The sequence below is a fragment of the Mus caroli genome, unplaced genomic scaffold (genome assembly GCF_978045245.1).
Source record: "Mus caroli unplaced genomic scaffold, Mus_caroli_1 scaffold_3, whole genome shotgun sequence".
In the NCBI taxonomy this organism is placed as follows: Eukaryota; Metazoa; Chordata; class Mammalia; order Rodentia; family Muridae; genus Mus; species Mus caroli.
The window spans coordinates 23866360-23884092 of NW_028227258.1; the positions used below are offsets into that span (position 1 = coordinate 23866360).

At 38.7% G+C, this 17733-nt stretch overlaps 1 protein-coding gene across 1 annotated transcript in view; it reads left to right on the top strand.

Annotated features, from left to right (window-relative positions):
• Nucleotides 1–17733, top strand: part of Bank1 (B cell scaffold protein with ankyrin repeats 1) — a 288847-nt gene that overhangs the window by 114881 nt on the left and 156233 nt on the right. The window contains exon 7 of the mRNA XM_021158677.2: nucleotides 9171–9367. Coding sequence (XP_021014336.2) covers nucleotides 9171–9367 — 197 coding nt within the window. The remainder of the gene's footprint in view (nucleotides 1–9170; nucleotides 9368–17733) is intronic.

Genomic DNA, 17733 nt, shown 5'->3' on the forward strand with positions numbered 1-17733 from the left:
GAAAATGAATACTTAGGTTAACTTCAACTAGACAAACAGAAGATAAAACAAATGCAATGAAACACACATTGTATTCGTGTCCTGCATACGCCAATAACTAAGAAGCCTCTTTATCTGTAGTTGTAAGGCAATGTTGCTCAGACTGAAATTTCTTTTACAAACCCTGGCATGCCCAGACAGCTGAACGCCTCCTTTCACTTCTTGAAAAGATAAACTGTTCTCAGAGTTCTAAACTGTTCTAAAAGATCTAAAACTGTGAACACTCAAACTGCTTTATTTGAATAAGAAAGAGGCAGAAAGTCATAGGATTCATCTTTTATCTCATTCTGATAGGTAATGGTGTGCACAATACCACACTTACCTTTCTTTGGTATTCCTTACTTCCCTACATGGGCAGATAGATGGATGGGTGGGTATGTGGATGACATATAGGTGAGGTAGATAGATAGATAGATAGATAGATGACAAGTAGAGAGATAGATACATATAGAGAGATGAGAGATAGTTGATAGATTAATGATAAACGATTTAAAAATAGATTGATAAGTAGATAGACTGAAAAATGATAGATGGATGATATATAGATAAATATATTAATAGATAAATAAATGTAGATAGATAGAGAGGTATAAGTATATATAAATAACTTTTATTTGCCAGATTTAATTGTCATCTCAGAGGCTTATTGCCGAATAAGCTCACCCTTTCTAGATATTTCTGAACTCTGGCTAACTGGCTCAACTCAGCTATTTTGGCTCAAACTCTTCTCTAAACTGACTGATTCAAACTGGTTCTTCTCAGCTTCTCACTGAATCACTCTGCTTGGTCTCAAACTCAATCTTTCAATTTGTTCTAATCTTCTGGCTCCTTATGGTCTGGCTTTAATGGCCTCTGCTGACCTGTACTGCACAAACTACACAAACTCTACTCAACTGCAGCTCCACTACATTGCCTAAATTCAACTGATCTGCACTCACTGATCAGCAGTTCAGGTATGGAGAGCACTCCATGCCTGATTCACTCTCGAGTGCTCTTAAGTCAGCCCTCGTTCCCATTTGTTCTCATAAGAGTTGGGTGTATCCTATCTCTGACTCATCCTGTCAAGTCTTTCTCTGATGTGTCATTTTGTCTGACTATCAATTAGGCATCACTTTCAAACATGACTGCTTCCTTCTACAAACTAACTTTACCTTCATTGTTTAGGATTAAAGGTGTGTACTAAGAGCATGTCTGTATTCCAGCCAGATCACATAGACCTAGAAGGTTTCTGGATGTGAACCCTTGCCAGAGAGCTAATGTTGCTGGATTAAAATTACTCTATGTAGATAGACAGACAGACTAGGTCTATGTAAGAAACATATGTAATAAATATGAACTCTATATATTAATAGACATAGATTTATGAAATACACTTTTTAAAATTTTTGGTATATATGATGTTTGAATGGTGTGTGTGTGTGTGTGTGTGTGTGTGTGTGTGTGCATGCCTGCAAGTGTGAGTTTGTGCCTTCTATGGTGTGTGTGTAGATGTTTCAGAACAACCTTTGGTAGCACCTTCATCTTCCACCCTGTTAAAGCTAGATCTTTTTGTTGTCCATCACTACATACACTGGATTAGCTGAGCTCGGGATTCCTGAGTTTTCTTTCCTCTGTCTCCCATTTCACTGTAGGCATGCTAGGACTGAAGATATGCACTTAATTCTGCAAGCCAGCCTAACCTTAGCTGTTTCATAACCATTGTCATATTACATTTTCATTTAATCTTGGTATTATATAGGAAGCCTTCTGAAAGCCATGTCAAATTCTTCCCAGGACCTTTAATATGTCTAAGACTGTCCAGATTTCTTCATGGCCTTGCTTATTTTTACTACATTAGTCATTTAATATTGTAAGTATATCTCAGGTTCTAGACAACAAAAGGCTGGAAATATATACTAAACACTCCTTGTTAGTGAACTCAAACACCCCGACCTTACACACTCATTCACTGCTTCATGCCACACATGGACTTCTGTGATACCCATTTGGGGAAATAAGCATAGCAATCCCCCTGTAAGGCATGGTCCTCAGTTGTCACTCATGATCTCAACCGTCATGTCTGCTTTCAGACTTCTGCTGTTCCTGGTTCTCCTGGTTTTTATCCTTCTATAGTAAACACACTGTAGATATAAAGTTGGAAGTTGACAAATGATTTTTATTGTTTAGCTTATATTTTATCAGCATTTATTGTATAGACTATTTCATACACTGATGTTTTTAAAAGCCCTCCATTATATCACACTTGCCCTTTGTGCTATCTCCATTCCTTTACCTCAAAACCCTTCTCCTACTTTTTTTTTTGCTTCTGAATGTGCTAGGTTTGCTAGGGATTTAAACTCTGGTCCTCCTGCCTGTGTGGTCAATTCTTCACCAATTATACCATCTCCCCAGCCCCTTTTCCTACTTCTTTGTATTTAACACCCAGAGAAAACTCCCCACCCTAACATGTTTAGCATAAAGTAGAATAATATTAGAGCTATTATAATCCTCACTTCTAACCCTCTACTTTTAGAAATAGAGAGGTTGAGGTACAGAGGGTTGAAGGAATATTTTTAAGAGGCAAAGATTTACTGGTTGAGCTGGGATTAAAATGTGCATCACCTGTCTTTTAAGCTCTTCTTCATGTGACTCATTGTTTTGTCTGAAAGTGGCCACCTGGCCTCTCCCTCCATATGAATGAAAGCTTAATATCCAAGAGAGTAATTTGTGAGAACGAAAGGCTTACATGTCTTGCACTGCCAGTTCTCATACTCTCCTCACTGTCAAATTTTAAATTAATTCTTGTATTTTATACCTGGACACGTTCCATTCCATTTTTCATTCTATTTAGCTAGGTTAAGCTTTTAAAAGCTCTGGTTTGAATATGCCAATCTCATTCTTGGCTATCATTTTTAGGGATTATCTTAGACAGTTTAAGCACTCTGTACAGAACATCCATGACTCAATTTCCTCCTCTGTTTACTTTAACTTGTAAAAGACATGTCTGATTAAATGGTCTTTCCAAAGATTCCCCCAGACATCTTCATTGGCTGATAGATCTAAGAGCTGATGGTTCTCTAGGTGGGGTAGATGGGACCCAGTGATTTTGCCATATCTTACTGTGACTTGTAGCTTTCTAAGTGCATTCCTTGACAATAGCACACACTCACAAGAAATCTTGATTAGGTATTAAAGTTTGTGTGGCACGGCAATACTTGCAAGTAATCTCAACACTACATGAGACCCTTTCTTAAAAACAAAACTGAACAAAATTTATGTACTGAAAACTAACCATACTTTAGTAGGTTCTTGTATTTTTTGAAGAAATCTATTATTTTTATCTAAGAATATTATAAATATTAATTACATGCTGTTAGTGTAAGAAAATGGCTAAATAAGAGCAAAGATTAATAGAACCCCTCCACCAATTAGGATATACAACTTTCCTCTTAATGCTACTAAGAATAAGCAATTCAGAACTCACGGTTTCTTTATTGGTGGGTATTGCCATTAGTTTTGTGTTTCGAGAGAGGGTCTTGTGTGCTGGAGGCTGGTCTCCAATTCCATATGGAGTCAAGGAGGACCTGCAACTCCTGTTCCTCCTGCTTACACTTCCCATGCACAGAGAGAGTAAGTATACACCTCACAAATCATCACTTTTAATTGATTTTTTATTATCATTCTTTAATATTTCTTTACAGCCCAGTCATTATCACCCTCCCAGTCCACCCTCTTACAGTTCCTCATCCTATTCCTCCTCCATCTTCAAGAGGATGTCCCCCTCCCTCCCACCCCACCAGACGCCCCCCCCCCACAGGGGGGGGGGGCTTAAGTCTCTCCAGGGTTAGATTCTTCTCTCACTGAGGCCAAAGCAGGCAGGCTTCCGATGTATACGTGTTGGGGGCCTCATACCAGCTAGTGTAATTTAAAATATAATGACACCATCTCCTCTCTTCCCTTTCACCTTCCCACGTCTCCCATAGCTCCTTCTAATTTGTTTCCTCCCTTTCCCTTTAATTATTGCTGTTATACACATGTCTGTATAAAATATAAATGCAGCTTACTGTGTCCTTATAGTGTTACTTGTCTGTATATGGTTTCAAGGCTGGTCACATGGTACTGAATAACCAACTAGGGGTCTCATTCCTGAGGAAGACTAATTTCTCTCTGGCTCAGCATTTCTTAGTTGCCTCTAGCTCTTTGTCAAGGGGTGGGGCCCTGTGTAATTTCTTCCATCATGCTGGCATGTCTATTGATAGTGTGCTTGTTTAGGTCTCGTTTTGGCAGCCTTATTGTTGAAGAATCATGAGTGCAGCTCCCCGAGCATTTCTAGAAGACACATTCTTTCAGCAGATATTCTGGTCCTTTGGCTCTTATTATCATTAAACCCCCTCTTTCCTGATTTTTTTTTTCTGAGCCTTGACTGCAGTAGTTGTGTTGTAGGTATATCCAATCCATAATCAGTCGTTCTTTGCATTTAACTCCTTGTAGTATTCATAATTGGGTTTTTTTTTTGTCTCTTTCAAAGAGAAACAACTGTGATGTGGGTATAAGGATCAGTATTTATAATACAATTAGGCTTAGTAAAGTCTTGAGATCCATGGCTTCATTAGTCCTGGGACTATAAACTACCTTGAGCTTTGTTTATTATGCTTTTCTGTTCTTTCTTTCTTTTTTCATTACCTTTTCTTTTTTACAGTCCACCTGTTGTCCGCCTCCCAGTCCCCTCTTTCATACTTCCACATTTCATTCCTCCTCTCCACTGTCTCCAAGAGGTTGTACCCCCAATCCCTTCCAGGCTTCCCCACTCCCTGGGGCCTCAAGTCTCTCGAGGGTGAGGCACATCTCCCACTGAGGCCAGACCAGTCAGTCTTCTGTTGTATATGTGTGAGGGCCTCAGACCAGCTCCTGTATACTGCCTGGTTGGTGGCTCACTGTCTGAGAGATCTCAAGGTTTCGGTTAGTTGAGACTGCTGGTCTTCCTATGACGTCGCCCTCCTCCTCAACTTCTTCCAGCCTTTCCCTAATTCAACCACAGAGATCCTGAATTCAGTCCAATAATTGGGTATAACTATCTGCTTCTGTCTCAGTCAGCTGCTTGTTGGGCCTCTCAGAAAGACAGCCATGCTAGGCTCCTGTCTGTAAGCATGCCCATAGCATCAGTAACAGTGTCAGGCCTTGGAGCCTCCCCTTAACATAGATCTGAAGTTGTACCAATCACTGGACTGCCTTTCCCTCAGTCTCTTCACCTATTGGGGGTGGGCTTTAATGTTTCAAAATGCTCAAGCCAGGCCCAGAGTCTTAATCTCTTGCTGCTGCCTGGAGATCCAGATGTAGAATTCTCAGCTACCTTTCCAGCACTTTCGAGCCTGTTACCCACCCTGCTTCCCACCATGATATTAAAGGATTAAACCTCTGAAACTGTAAGCCAACCCCAATTAAGTATTTTCCTTTATAAGTTGACATGGCCACGATGTCTGATCACCACGATAGAATATTGACTTAGACAGTTGCAGAGACAAATCTTGCAAGAATATTTGGCCATATCTAAAGCAACAGCAGTCAGAATATAAATACAGAGCATGTGAAAGCTGGGATAAAGCAATTCCAAACTATAATGGCTGTAGCTGCGCATGTTATCTAAGTGCCCTGCAGAGGTCCTGATTAAAGAGATTTGGGTGGGAAGGAATCCCAGGGCAAATCACAAACCTGAAGGAGCCAAGCAGTGGCCACAGAAAAGCTGGTAGCTCACCAGGGCTCAGCCTTCACTCTCTGCTGAAGACGAAGCTGTGATCTGACCATCAGTGTATTTGAAGTCCGTGATCATCTGAGCCTGAGTAAACCCTTGGCTCAGAAAAACACACTCTGCTCACTCTACAGATTAATTTCTCTCAACCACCAGAGTGGACTTGGCTTTCTAAAATGTGTGTGTTCAATTGTAGGATATATATTGATTATTTCAGTCCTTTAGTACCATGCAAGTATTGCAATGCAGTAATATTGCAAGATGTGTGGGAAGGAAGAATGGGAGCTCTCCTTAGTCAAGGAAATAGCATCCCAAAGGAACCATCATGGAAATGCTCCTAATGCTGAACTTGTCAGTTATGGCTGTTTAAATAACCACAGTGATCATTCTACAGAACCTACTGAGAGAGTTGATGTGGAGACATAAAAGGAGAATTTTCATCAGTGAAATGGAAAATATAGTAAAGAAAACTCCTCTCAAAACTGCGTAAAATTAAATGCACTGTCAGACATGATAACACATACCTTTAATTCAGCACTTAGGATGCAGAGGCAGAGAGTTCTCCATGAGTTTGAGTTAGCCTTGTCTACATGGTGAGTTACAATCTAGCCAGGACTATATAGTAAGTTCTGTCTGAATGAATCAATGGATAAATAGACAGACAGACAGACAGATGGGAGACAGACAATGATAAATGTAGTGATAAATAGATGAGATAGATAATAGACAGATGATAAACAATGATAGACATACAGATGATATATAGTTGAGATAGATGATAGATAGATGTTGCAGTAAATCTCCAACCCCAATAAGCCTATGCAAAAAACCATGCAACTCAGTTATAATATGTATAAGCTGCACGACTAGATTGGGCAGATTTACCACTATATTACTCTGTTCCCCAGCTATGAGATCCCTTGTTACTTGCCGCTTCTCCAGGCCATGTGATTTTGCTCGATCTTCCTTCTACCGCCTCTTCCTCTCTTCTGTCTCTTCCTCCACCTCCCCTCTTTCATCTGTTCCCCTTCTATAAAAACCTCCAGCCCCACCTTTCCTTCCCGTGGTCCAATCATAGGATCTAGCCTTTGTTTGACCAGTTAAAATAGCGAGAAGGATGACATAAAATCACAAGAGTATGTGATCCACTCCTCATCGGGGCAGCCCCTCTTGGCGAAGCAGAATTTACATGGAAATACAAACAGTACCAGGGCAATCCCCAACAGATAGACAGACGGAGAGACAGACAGACAGGTTTAGATAGCATTAGTAATAGAAACAACAGAGAAAGAAAGGAATCAGTGAATTTAAAAACAGATCAAAATATATTATTTCAACTAAAAAAAAACCAAAGCAAACTCTTTGAATCTACAGAAAACTGCAGAAAGACAGAAAACTCTTCTCTGTATTCATTTGCCGTATCTCTGCTTCAAGCTTTAGCTGATTTTATTGAGTTAATCTAGCATTTATGTACTCAATTTCCCAGTGAAGGCAAGAAAGAATGAGGCAGGAAAACTATTTCAAGCAAAAAGTGATCCTAAATTGATGTGGGGAAACAAGCAGCAGATTCAATAAGTCTTGAAAAGCTCAGAAAGAAAATAAGTTAATAAAAATACTAAACACTAAAAACAAGAAACACTAAAACCAAGTTTTAATAGTATAGTCTCTGGAGATAAGGAATTGAGAAATGTTGGGAAAATATATTCTACCCAGGAAAATGATTGAAGGGCAGAAACCAAAGACTTTGTTGCATAAGAATGCAGAAAGTATAACTCACTCACATGAGATACAAAATACCTTGAGAATTTTATAAAAATTAGGATGTAACTGCCTTTAATATTGGGAATTGCTAGACTTGCACGTGAGGGCACTTTTGTGATGATAAATGTACTCATTTAGGTGATTGTTACAGGGTTGTGCACAGTTGCCCAAATTCATTGAGTATGATCACTTCTGTTTTAAATACAGATTATGCTGTAAAAAACACTGATAGAAATAGAGACATAAGCAACTTTAAGCAACAATATTACTGATAATGTGGTCTAGGGTTGAATCCTCAAAATGATTGTCTTAGGGTTACAATTGCTGTGATGAAACACCATGACTAAAGCAACTTGGAGAAGAAAGGCTTTATTTGGCTTACATTTCTATATCACTATTCATCATCAAAGAAAGTCAGGATTGGAACACAAACAGGACAGGAACTTGGAGTCAGGGGCTGATGCAGAGTCCATGGAGGGGTACTTCTTACTGGCTGCTTCCCATAGCTTGCTCAGCCTGCTTTCTTGTAGAAGCTAGATCCACTAGCCCAAGTGTAGTCTCACCCACAATGGAAGACACATTCCCACATCACTGAGTTGAAATAAAGTCACATAAGCTTGCTTACAGCCTGATCTTATAGAGGTTTATTTCTCAATAGAGCTTCCTTCTCTTTTAATGATACTAGTTTGTGTCAAGTTGACATAAAACTAACCAGGATGATGATGATAGAGGAAAAAGGCCCATAATGCAATGGAGGTATTAGTACAAAACTTGATCAGGCTCCATTCTTTGATACTGGACACATTCCCACAATACAGAAAAGAGCCATTAGACAATGATGCCCACACTTCTGCTGTGTGAAAATTGACTTCCAAGGAAGTTCTTTATTTGGGGGTACATCATAATACATTAACTTGAAGATACTGAGAGAATTTGTTGATGTTAAAAGATGCATACATTCCTATAATGAATATATATTTATTTCATAAAATGCTAAAACTGAATTAATAGGGACTTAACCTACCTGAATGGCAGGATGCAGGAGCCATGATAAGACATGGGCTCAAAGGAGATGGCACTGTTAGTAGATTTTTTCTACTGTAGTCAGGGATGAGCTGATCAAGGCATAAGGGAATTTTGACATCACCAGGTAGATATCTGTATTTATTAACTTTGACCTATTTTAACTACAGAAAAAAAATCTATAATGAAAATCATTGCAAGTATATAGGAATTTATATATTACATGTTTTCAAGAGAATATTTTATTGAAAGTTGGTACCAACTTTAAATATTGTCAGTGATTGTCCATAAAACTCTTACCTTATAAAATGTCAGACTTTGACTTATTTCATATCATAAAGGGCCTAGTACACTGTTTGAAATGTGAAAGGTAAAATTCTTACAGTAATTTTAGACTGCTCCACAATGAAGATGGGGGAATAAATGCTAGCGAGTTATTTGTATTTATTTGAAGGAAGTAGGGAAGAGAGTCTGCATTGCAACAGCCACTGTTGTTTTCTTGTATTTACTGAAGTTCTGCTCAGCTTTCTGAGTGTGACTTTCAAATTAGATTGTGTATAACTGTCTCATGGCAGTGCAGAGATAAGGAAATATTCAATCTTGGTATTTTGTCTGTCTCCAGGTACTCACACCACAGAACTCCCAACACTTCTTCACTGTGCCGCAAAATTTGGCTTAAAGAATCTGGCTCTTCATCTGCTGCAGTGTTCAGGAGCAATGAGGGCAGCTAGAATGAAGGCTGCGGATGGTTCAGACCTGCTGTATATTGCTGAAAGGCATGGTCATGAAGAACTCAAGGAAGTCTTTGAAGACTTTCTCGTAAGTTTTTCCTTTTCCGCATATATCTGCAGCTGGCTCTTTATATGTGCATGTATGTAAACACGAATGCATTGCTATGTTGAAAACTATGACTTTACACAACTAGAAATATCGTGCAGGATGGAAGCTTCTGTTGGTTTGTTAATCTGAAAACTCGGAGGAGAAAAACCAGTTCCAAAACTATCCAACTAAATGGACACTAATCAGGTCCATACCTGGGATTCCTGGAGAAATGACCCCAAATTTAGGTCAATAGGGTGCTCTTAAAAGCAAACCCTAATGAGGCTAAGGTACTTTCCACTGCCATCCAACTGGGGATCAGCATACATCCCGATGTACTTCCTGCCTATGTGTGTATCTATCAGCTATGTGTGACCAAGCACGTAAGTTGCTAATGGGTACACCAAACTTGTTTGCATGGCTAAAAACATGTGGCTTGCTGCATGAACACCAGCCTCCAGCAACTCAGAATGTATCTATCTCTCTTTAGGCCACTAGCGCTTACAGTTTAACTTTATTTATCCCTTATAGGTTCCAACTTGTCCATCATCTTAAAAAAAAACCAACAAGCAAAGCTTTATAAGATTAGTGAGCTATATAACCAACTCTGACTCACCCATACTCATCTGACTTCAATTTGTCTTTCTGTTGGCATCTGGGGAATCTGTTCAGTATTGGAGAAGAGATGGCAAAAAAGGCAAAGAAATCATTTACCTTCATTTCTTTGTTTGAGAATCTAGAATCTGTGAAGTACATGCAAACAGGTCAGTAAGTGCAGGGTTAAAGGAAAACACTCTGGCAATCATTCGGAAAAACCTGCTCAATAGCAAGTGAATTTATGTTGTTGGAGTTTATTTCTCTTGTGTGATTCCTTCTGTTTCCCTGTTGACTTCCCATTCCTTATTGTTTCTATATAAGCCCCAAACTTCAGAACACTCCAGACAGATAATTTAATGAGAAGGCAACAAGTGAAAGATTTGAGAAGGGAATGATACGATTGCAGCAAATAAAGCTTGCACACTATGTTCTCATAACCAAGTTTAGAAGCGCCACTGCTTTGTAATAAGAGAAGTGCACATTTTGCCCCAGAAAATGAATTATACTTGTGAAGGTACTGGGGAAAGTTGACTGTGACAGTGATCATGCCAGTAAATATGTCAAAATTTATCTTTGGATTTTTCACAACTAATATAATTGTATGGCCAATAAGCAGCTAACGTAGAAAGATGGAACACTGTAAATGGATTCTGGCTCTTTTAGCCCTTAACTGATTATCACAGAAATTCAGGCAAATATTGGACTTACAAATACAGTGGTCAACTGGAGCTCCAAAAGAATAAGATGATAAAAACCAATGCAGGTCTGTTCTCCATTTACCAGGAGTATCAACATATTACAGGAGCATGTGCATGCCGTCCACTCTCTGAAGTGGCAACAGAATGTATTTTGCACACATTTAAAATAAACATACGGCCTGTAGTCTAATGAAGCACAGTTTTCCAGTCTAAAGCCTTCAATCTGAAGCCTGTCTTGCCTGAATCCTGGTGCATTGTGGGTAAAGCCTTTCACCAGGGCTGATAATTGCACTCATTTTACTACAATGTCCTCTATACGAGGTCCTTGATCAAAGGATATGGTGTGCATCTCAGGTTAGTCAGTCATATCAGCTTTCCATTGCCTGTAACATGCTCATTCATTTGGCACTCTTGGGTCCTCAAGGGTTCTAAATTCTATTCCCTAATTTCAGTCTCTGGTGAACTCTGCATATTTTCATTAGCTTTCAAAGCTTTCAAAGCATGCTGGTGACTGTCCTTATGAAAAACAGTAGAGGGCTACAACAAGAAGACTGACAGGCATAAGACACAGTGGGGGATTTTGTTTTGTTTTGTTTTGTTTTGTTTTGTTTTGTTTTGTTTTGTATTGTATTGTATTGTATTGTATTGTATTGTATTGTATTGTATTGTATTGTGTTGTATTGTATTCTTTTGGTATGTATGTCTCTGTTTCTATATGTATGGCATGGATTCCAAGTGTTTGTGCTCATGGTCTCTAGGTAACGATTCATGTTACAGTACTAGCTTATTACTAGCTTTATAGGGTTCAGCTTGATCACTATTGCATGAAATTTGTGAAGTGATCTTTGTATGCTATTTGCAAGTGATCCTTTAGCCAGTCTGTTTCTAGAAGATTTTTATCATTATAGATTAGATGGATATCAATCTGTGATCATCCTGCTGTGACTGAGAATGTGGTTGTGGCTGTGGCTGTGGCTGTGACTGTGCTAACGGGTGGCAGATCTGTAAATGCATTTTGATGATCATGGATAACATAAACTTTAATACATTTTCAAGCAATCAGATTTCCTCTTGCAAATGTGTGGTTAAGAAACTGTAAATATCTGCAGGATGTGGTAACAGTTTTGGAAAGTGTTTCTTATGATTTACAGGTTGTATAAATTATTTCTCTAGTTATCAACTTTGTATAAACAAATCTAAGAATTCCTTGGTAAAGCTATGCAAGATACATCCCATGTTAATGCTGTTTATTCCAAATCATGTTAGCTGTGTCTTTAGGTGTGTATCTAAACTGAATAGCAAAAAATTGAATTCTCATTATGTTACTAAAATATCTTATTATTTCCTAAATATTTATGTAACTATAGTATTAAGTCTTATTCTAATTATCACATGTATGCAGACATCCTCAAAATTTTCTTAAACTATTTTTCCAAAGATTTGGAGGCAAGCACTGTTCAAATTTGAAGCTGATAATGGTCCACCGACAGATTATTTAGTTCACTGAACAAAGACTACTCCTTTTCACCACAGACACAATCTAGCCTTTGCCAGTTTGCTGATTTATTCAATTCTTCATAATCTTTCCATCAGAAGACACAGCTGATTTACAATGTGCTATATTCAGGTTATTGAACTATACCAAATGAGCCAGAAAAGAGGATTGTTATTTCAGAATAATATAGACAAAAGGCAGTATATGGTATACATAAGCCAGCCATGTACTTATCATGATGTTAACTATGTAGAGGCACAAGAGGAGCAAAAGAACTTCATTATTTATTATTATTATTAATCATTTTATTCATTAATATTTCAAATGATATCCTCTTTCCTGGTTTCCCATCCATAAATTCCTCATCCCATCCCCTCTCTCCTCCTCTATAAGGGTGCTCTCTCCCACACACTCACCCACTCCAGCCTCACCCCTCTAGCATCCCCCTATGCTGGGGCATCAAGCCTCCCTCCCCTCCCACTGATGTCTGATAAAGCCATCCTCTGCCATATATGTATCTGGAGTCATGAACCCATCCATTCTTTGATTGATGGTTTAGTCCCTCGGAGCTCTGGGTGGTTCACTTAGCTGATATTGTTCTTCATATGGGGTTGCAAATCCCCTTCAGCTCCTTCAGTCCTTCCTCTAGCTTTTCATTTAGGGCCCGTGGACTCAGTCCAATGGTTAGCTTTGAGTAACTGCATCTGTATTGGACAGGTGCTGGTAGAAATACTCAGGGAACAGCCATATTAGGGTCCTTTCAACAAACACTTCTTGACACTAGCAATAGCATTTATACAATGGGGTACTACTCAGCTATTAAAAAAAAAAACAAGGACATCATGAAAGTTGCAGGCAAATGAATGGAACTAGAATATATCATCCTGATAAAATAACCCAGACACAAAAGAACACACATGGTATGTACTCACTGATAAGTGGATATTAGCCCAAAAGCTCAGAATATCCATGATATAACCCACAAACCATATGGAGCTTAAGAAGAAGGAAGACCAAAGTGTGGATGCTTCAATCCTACATAGAATGGGAAACAAAATAATCACAGGAGGTAGAGGGAGTTGAGGAACCTGGGAGGAAGTGAGGCAGGGGAGGGAAAAGGGGGGCAGGATCAGGTATTGGAAGGAATAGGAGAGAAGTACAGAGGGTCAGAAAATTGAATAGAAACATGTAGTAGTGGGGGGTAGGGAACTGGGGTCTAGGCACTAGAAAGTCCCAGACTCCAACGAAATGAGTTTCCCAGGACCAATGGCAATGACTTTAGCTGGAATACCCAACAAAGGGGAGAAATCTGTAGAGACCACCTCCAGTAGATGGGCACAGCCACCAATTGAGGATTGGGGCCACACACCCATCTCAAAATTTTTAACCCAGAAATGTTCCTGTCAAAAGGAAAGGTAAAGATAAAAACTGGAACAGAGACTGAAGAAAAGGTTATCCAGAGACCACCCCACCTAGGGATCCCTCCCATATACAGTCACCAACCCCCCACACTATTGTTGTTGCCATGAAGCAAGAGAAATTCTTAACTCATCGTCGTGCTTTTTAATACTTTTTTCCTATGAAAATTAAGTAATTAGTACTTAATTTATGAACAGAAATTTTCATTGTAAAGAGCTTTGGAGTTTTTGTAAAGATCTTGGATACTTTCCTTGTCACCATGATGAAATATCTGACTAGAATCTTAGGAAGAGAGATTGATTTCTGACTCACAGCTTGAAGTTATCAGTCTGTCCTGATGGGGTGACCATGGCAGTAGGTGGTCCTATGGTGGCGGGAGTGTGAAGCAATTGTTCAGTCATATCTCAGTGCTACAGGAGAGAAAGGAGAATTCTTGTGCCCCACTGTCTTCTCTCTTCTTCTTTGTCATTCAGTCTGGGATCTCAGCTCATGGGATAGTGACTTCATTTCAGAGGCATTTCCCTCTTTATTAATTTTTTCTGGAAATGCCCTTACAATCACATCATCTAGTCATCTTCACAAGCAAAATTAGCAATCATAGCTGTCTAACACCAAAATTTCTCTAGGATTAGTGCTATGTCTAAATGACTTTCACAGGTTCCAGGGACTCCCATGCCATGCACTTATGGGCAGCACTAATGGAAATTAGGAGGCTACATAATAAATAAAATATGAAGTTAGGAATGAGAATTGTTAGGAAGATAAGGGTAGAGCTGGAAGAGGGCAGTATATGATCATATTTCATTGTATACATGTATGAAAATTAAGAAGAATTTTGTTAAGCAAGCTGTGGTTTATATCCATTTGTAGGTTTAATTACCAAGACCTTTACCCCCTGTCCACCCACTTTTCAAAATAATTCCCAGAGTAGACATTGTAAAGTAGATATTAAGCATGGCTATTTAATATCTTCTGTAATTTATAGAAATGTATGGCTTTTATTCTTTTTTCTTTTGTTTTCTTCGTGTGTTTGTTTTTCTGCATTTTTACTGTGTGAGACATTTTAACACAATCATATAGGAAACAAGTTTGTATTTTTCCTATCAGTTTCTTATAGTTAGCGGAAACAATCTAACAGGAATGCATGTAGCCATTTCTGATAGGACTTAGTGGATTTCTCTGAGGAAAAGGATTTTATGGTAAAGTACATGGATTCATTGTGTGTCTATAATAAAATATGCATTCAATTAAATAGGGCAATTCTGCATAACAGGAAAACTGGAATTTTTCAAAAATTGTGAATGCAGAAAGAAGGCTCCAGTCCCCACAAAATCATGACAAAAGAACATCTCTTTGATGCTTAACTTATTGACAGAGCGATAGATAATGTCCAAACATGATTTGAAACATGAAGAAAAAATGTCTGCACATCTACATAAGACTTTAAATGCCCCAAATTGGAAGGCAGTGTCATAATTAAAACAACAAAAAGAATGTGGAATTTGTGTGAAGCAATAAATAAGTCATAAATGAGATATAAAAATATTAGTATTAGGAAATACACACAACACTTCTGTGAGAAAAGAATGAAAGTAAAGTTGTTGGAAGAAGGCAGAGCTCATGTGAGCTTTAATTTCTTGAGCTGAAAAGTTGGTTCGTTAACTGAATTGTCTTCATAGCATGCATGTGAGCCTTGGCTTTCTTATAGTAAGAACATAGAAGAAAGACAGTATGTCTATTAAAAACCTTTAATTTAACCATGGGATTTTCATTTTAAATCTATCAAGAATTATTTGCAGAGTGTAAACAACCTCCATCCCTTCATAGTAGTAGATATTTGAAAATGTAGGTTTGTAAGTTTTTGTCTACTTTACTAGTTATGAAAAAAATACTGCCATTGTTTTTCTTACATCCTTTCACAAGTTAACATGCTTAATGGAACAAGTATGAGACATAGCTGATTTCAAACCAGAGAAGCTATAACAGTAATTTCACCTAACGTGTTTTATTAACTGTAAGAAACCAATTAAGAAGACCATCCATAGGCTGTACATCACCCGAATGGCCGTTAGGAAAGACATTTTTCATGGCTATTAACACCAGTGTGTGAGGCAGTTTACAATGGTCTCTGAAATAGTGTTGGTATGATTTACCAAAGCCCAGTAAAAACATTATCTGTAATTTCCAGTAAAGCCTACTCACAGGAGACACAGTGATTGTTTTCTCTGTGTATAGTTATGTATATAAATGATCCCTATGCCCAGTTTCCAGGACAGCTAGCAGTATCTGTGCATTCTCTCCTTACCTATATGTAGGGTAAACTGTTTTTAAGTTTCCCTAACTACCCACTATTCCGCTTCCCTACTGGGAATGAGAAGCACCACAGGTCAGGAAGATAATAGTTCATCTCTGTCACAGTGCAGATCATTTTAGGGGGAAGTAAAGGTGAGGAAAACATCTGAATAGACCTCAGGCATTGTTTCAGTTAAGACAAGTAAACATGCCTTTGTTAGGGTTACATTGCTATGATGAAATATTATGTCCAAAAGCAATTTTTGGAGGAGAGGAAAGTTTAGTCGGCTTATACTTCTCCCTCCATCATTGTTCATCATCTAAGGAAGTCAGGACAGGAACTCAATCACTGTAGGAACTTGGAGGCAGGAGCTGATGTAGGAGCCATGGAACAGCACTGCTTATGGCTTGTCCCTTCCTCAGCCTGGCTTGCTCATCCTGCTTTCCTGTAGAACCCAGGACAACCAGCCCAGGAGTGGAGGCTCCATCTACAATGGCTTGAACATTTCCACATTGATCACTAATAAAGAAAATGCCCTACGGGCTTGCCTGCAGCCCAAGGTTCCAGTCTCTTAAATGATTCTAGCATGTGACAAGTTGGCACAAAACTGTCCAGCAGAAAACTCATTATAGCATTCATTTTGTGAGTGAAATCAGCCCTCAATCCCAACAAACCAGATATTCTGTGATATATTAATACAGGCATGTTTCAGAGTTTTTCAATGGTCCTGATGAATTATCTCTATAATTGTGGATTTTAATATATCAATATGTATCTCTCTCTATATATATACATATATATGGACATATGCGTGTATGTATATGTATATATTATATCTTGTAATATCAGTGTTTCTGCATTTGTCTTAATTTCCCCTAAATGTGTGCTCATTATCCTGAGCAAAAGAAAATCTAAACCTTTGTAACGAGGTCCTGATATCATTTCAAAATGAGAGTTGACTCACAATACTTAGTTGAATGTTCCTTTTGTCTCACCTTTGGAAGATATTGTTTTTTTAACAGGGTGAGCCCCCTCAGTGTCTAGTTTGAGCCACTCTCCACTTTCCTCCTGCCACAGGAGAGCTGCGTGGCACTTGTGGTCACTGGCAAATGGGAAATGCAGATGCTAAAATAGCTCAGCTCTGATCCTCATTGTGTTTGAATGCCGTTGCTCCTGGGAGTGCAGCCATGAGCTCAAATGACAAACAACAATATGATTTTGATTACCAATTGGCTCACTGGGTAGTGATTTCGATGCTTGTTACATTAAAATTAATTGAATAACATGGGTAACATACATCCATTTGTGGAAGTAAGAGCGAGAGATAATATCTGTGTTCTTTCAGTTCTTGTCCAGTACAGATGTCAAGGTTGAAACAGTGCCTCGTTATGCACAGGTACTTCATTATCTTTGACATATTTGCTTCAGAGACCAGCAGTTCCAGCATCATATTGAGAGTTACATTCCTGGCTGTGGTGGCTAAATGATCATTAACTTCCCTTGGGTAATTCTCAGATTCCTAATTTCTCATGAACTTCCTAAAATGCAGTTCTCCCCCTCCCCCTTTTTTTTCTGACTTCTTTTACCAATTAACTCATATAGAGCTGACTGTGTCTGGAAGTGCCATTTAATGGAAATGGAATTCTCATATGCAAAAGAAACCACAAATGATCATTGAAGCAGTGAGTATCAGTAGTAGAGGGTTAGAGAAGAGAGCTCATGAAATAAACACAATGATTTTTATCATTTAAAAGAGAGGTAGGGCCAGGCATGGTGGCTCACGCCTTTAATCCCAGTACTTGGGAGGCAGAGGCAGGCAGATTTCTGAGTTCAAGGCCAGCCTGGTCTACAAAGTGAGTTTCAG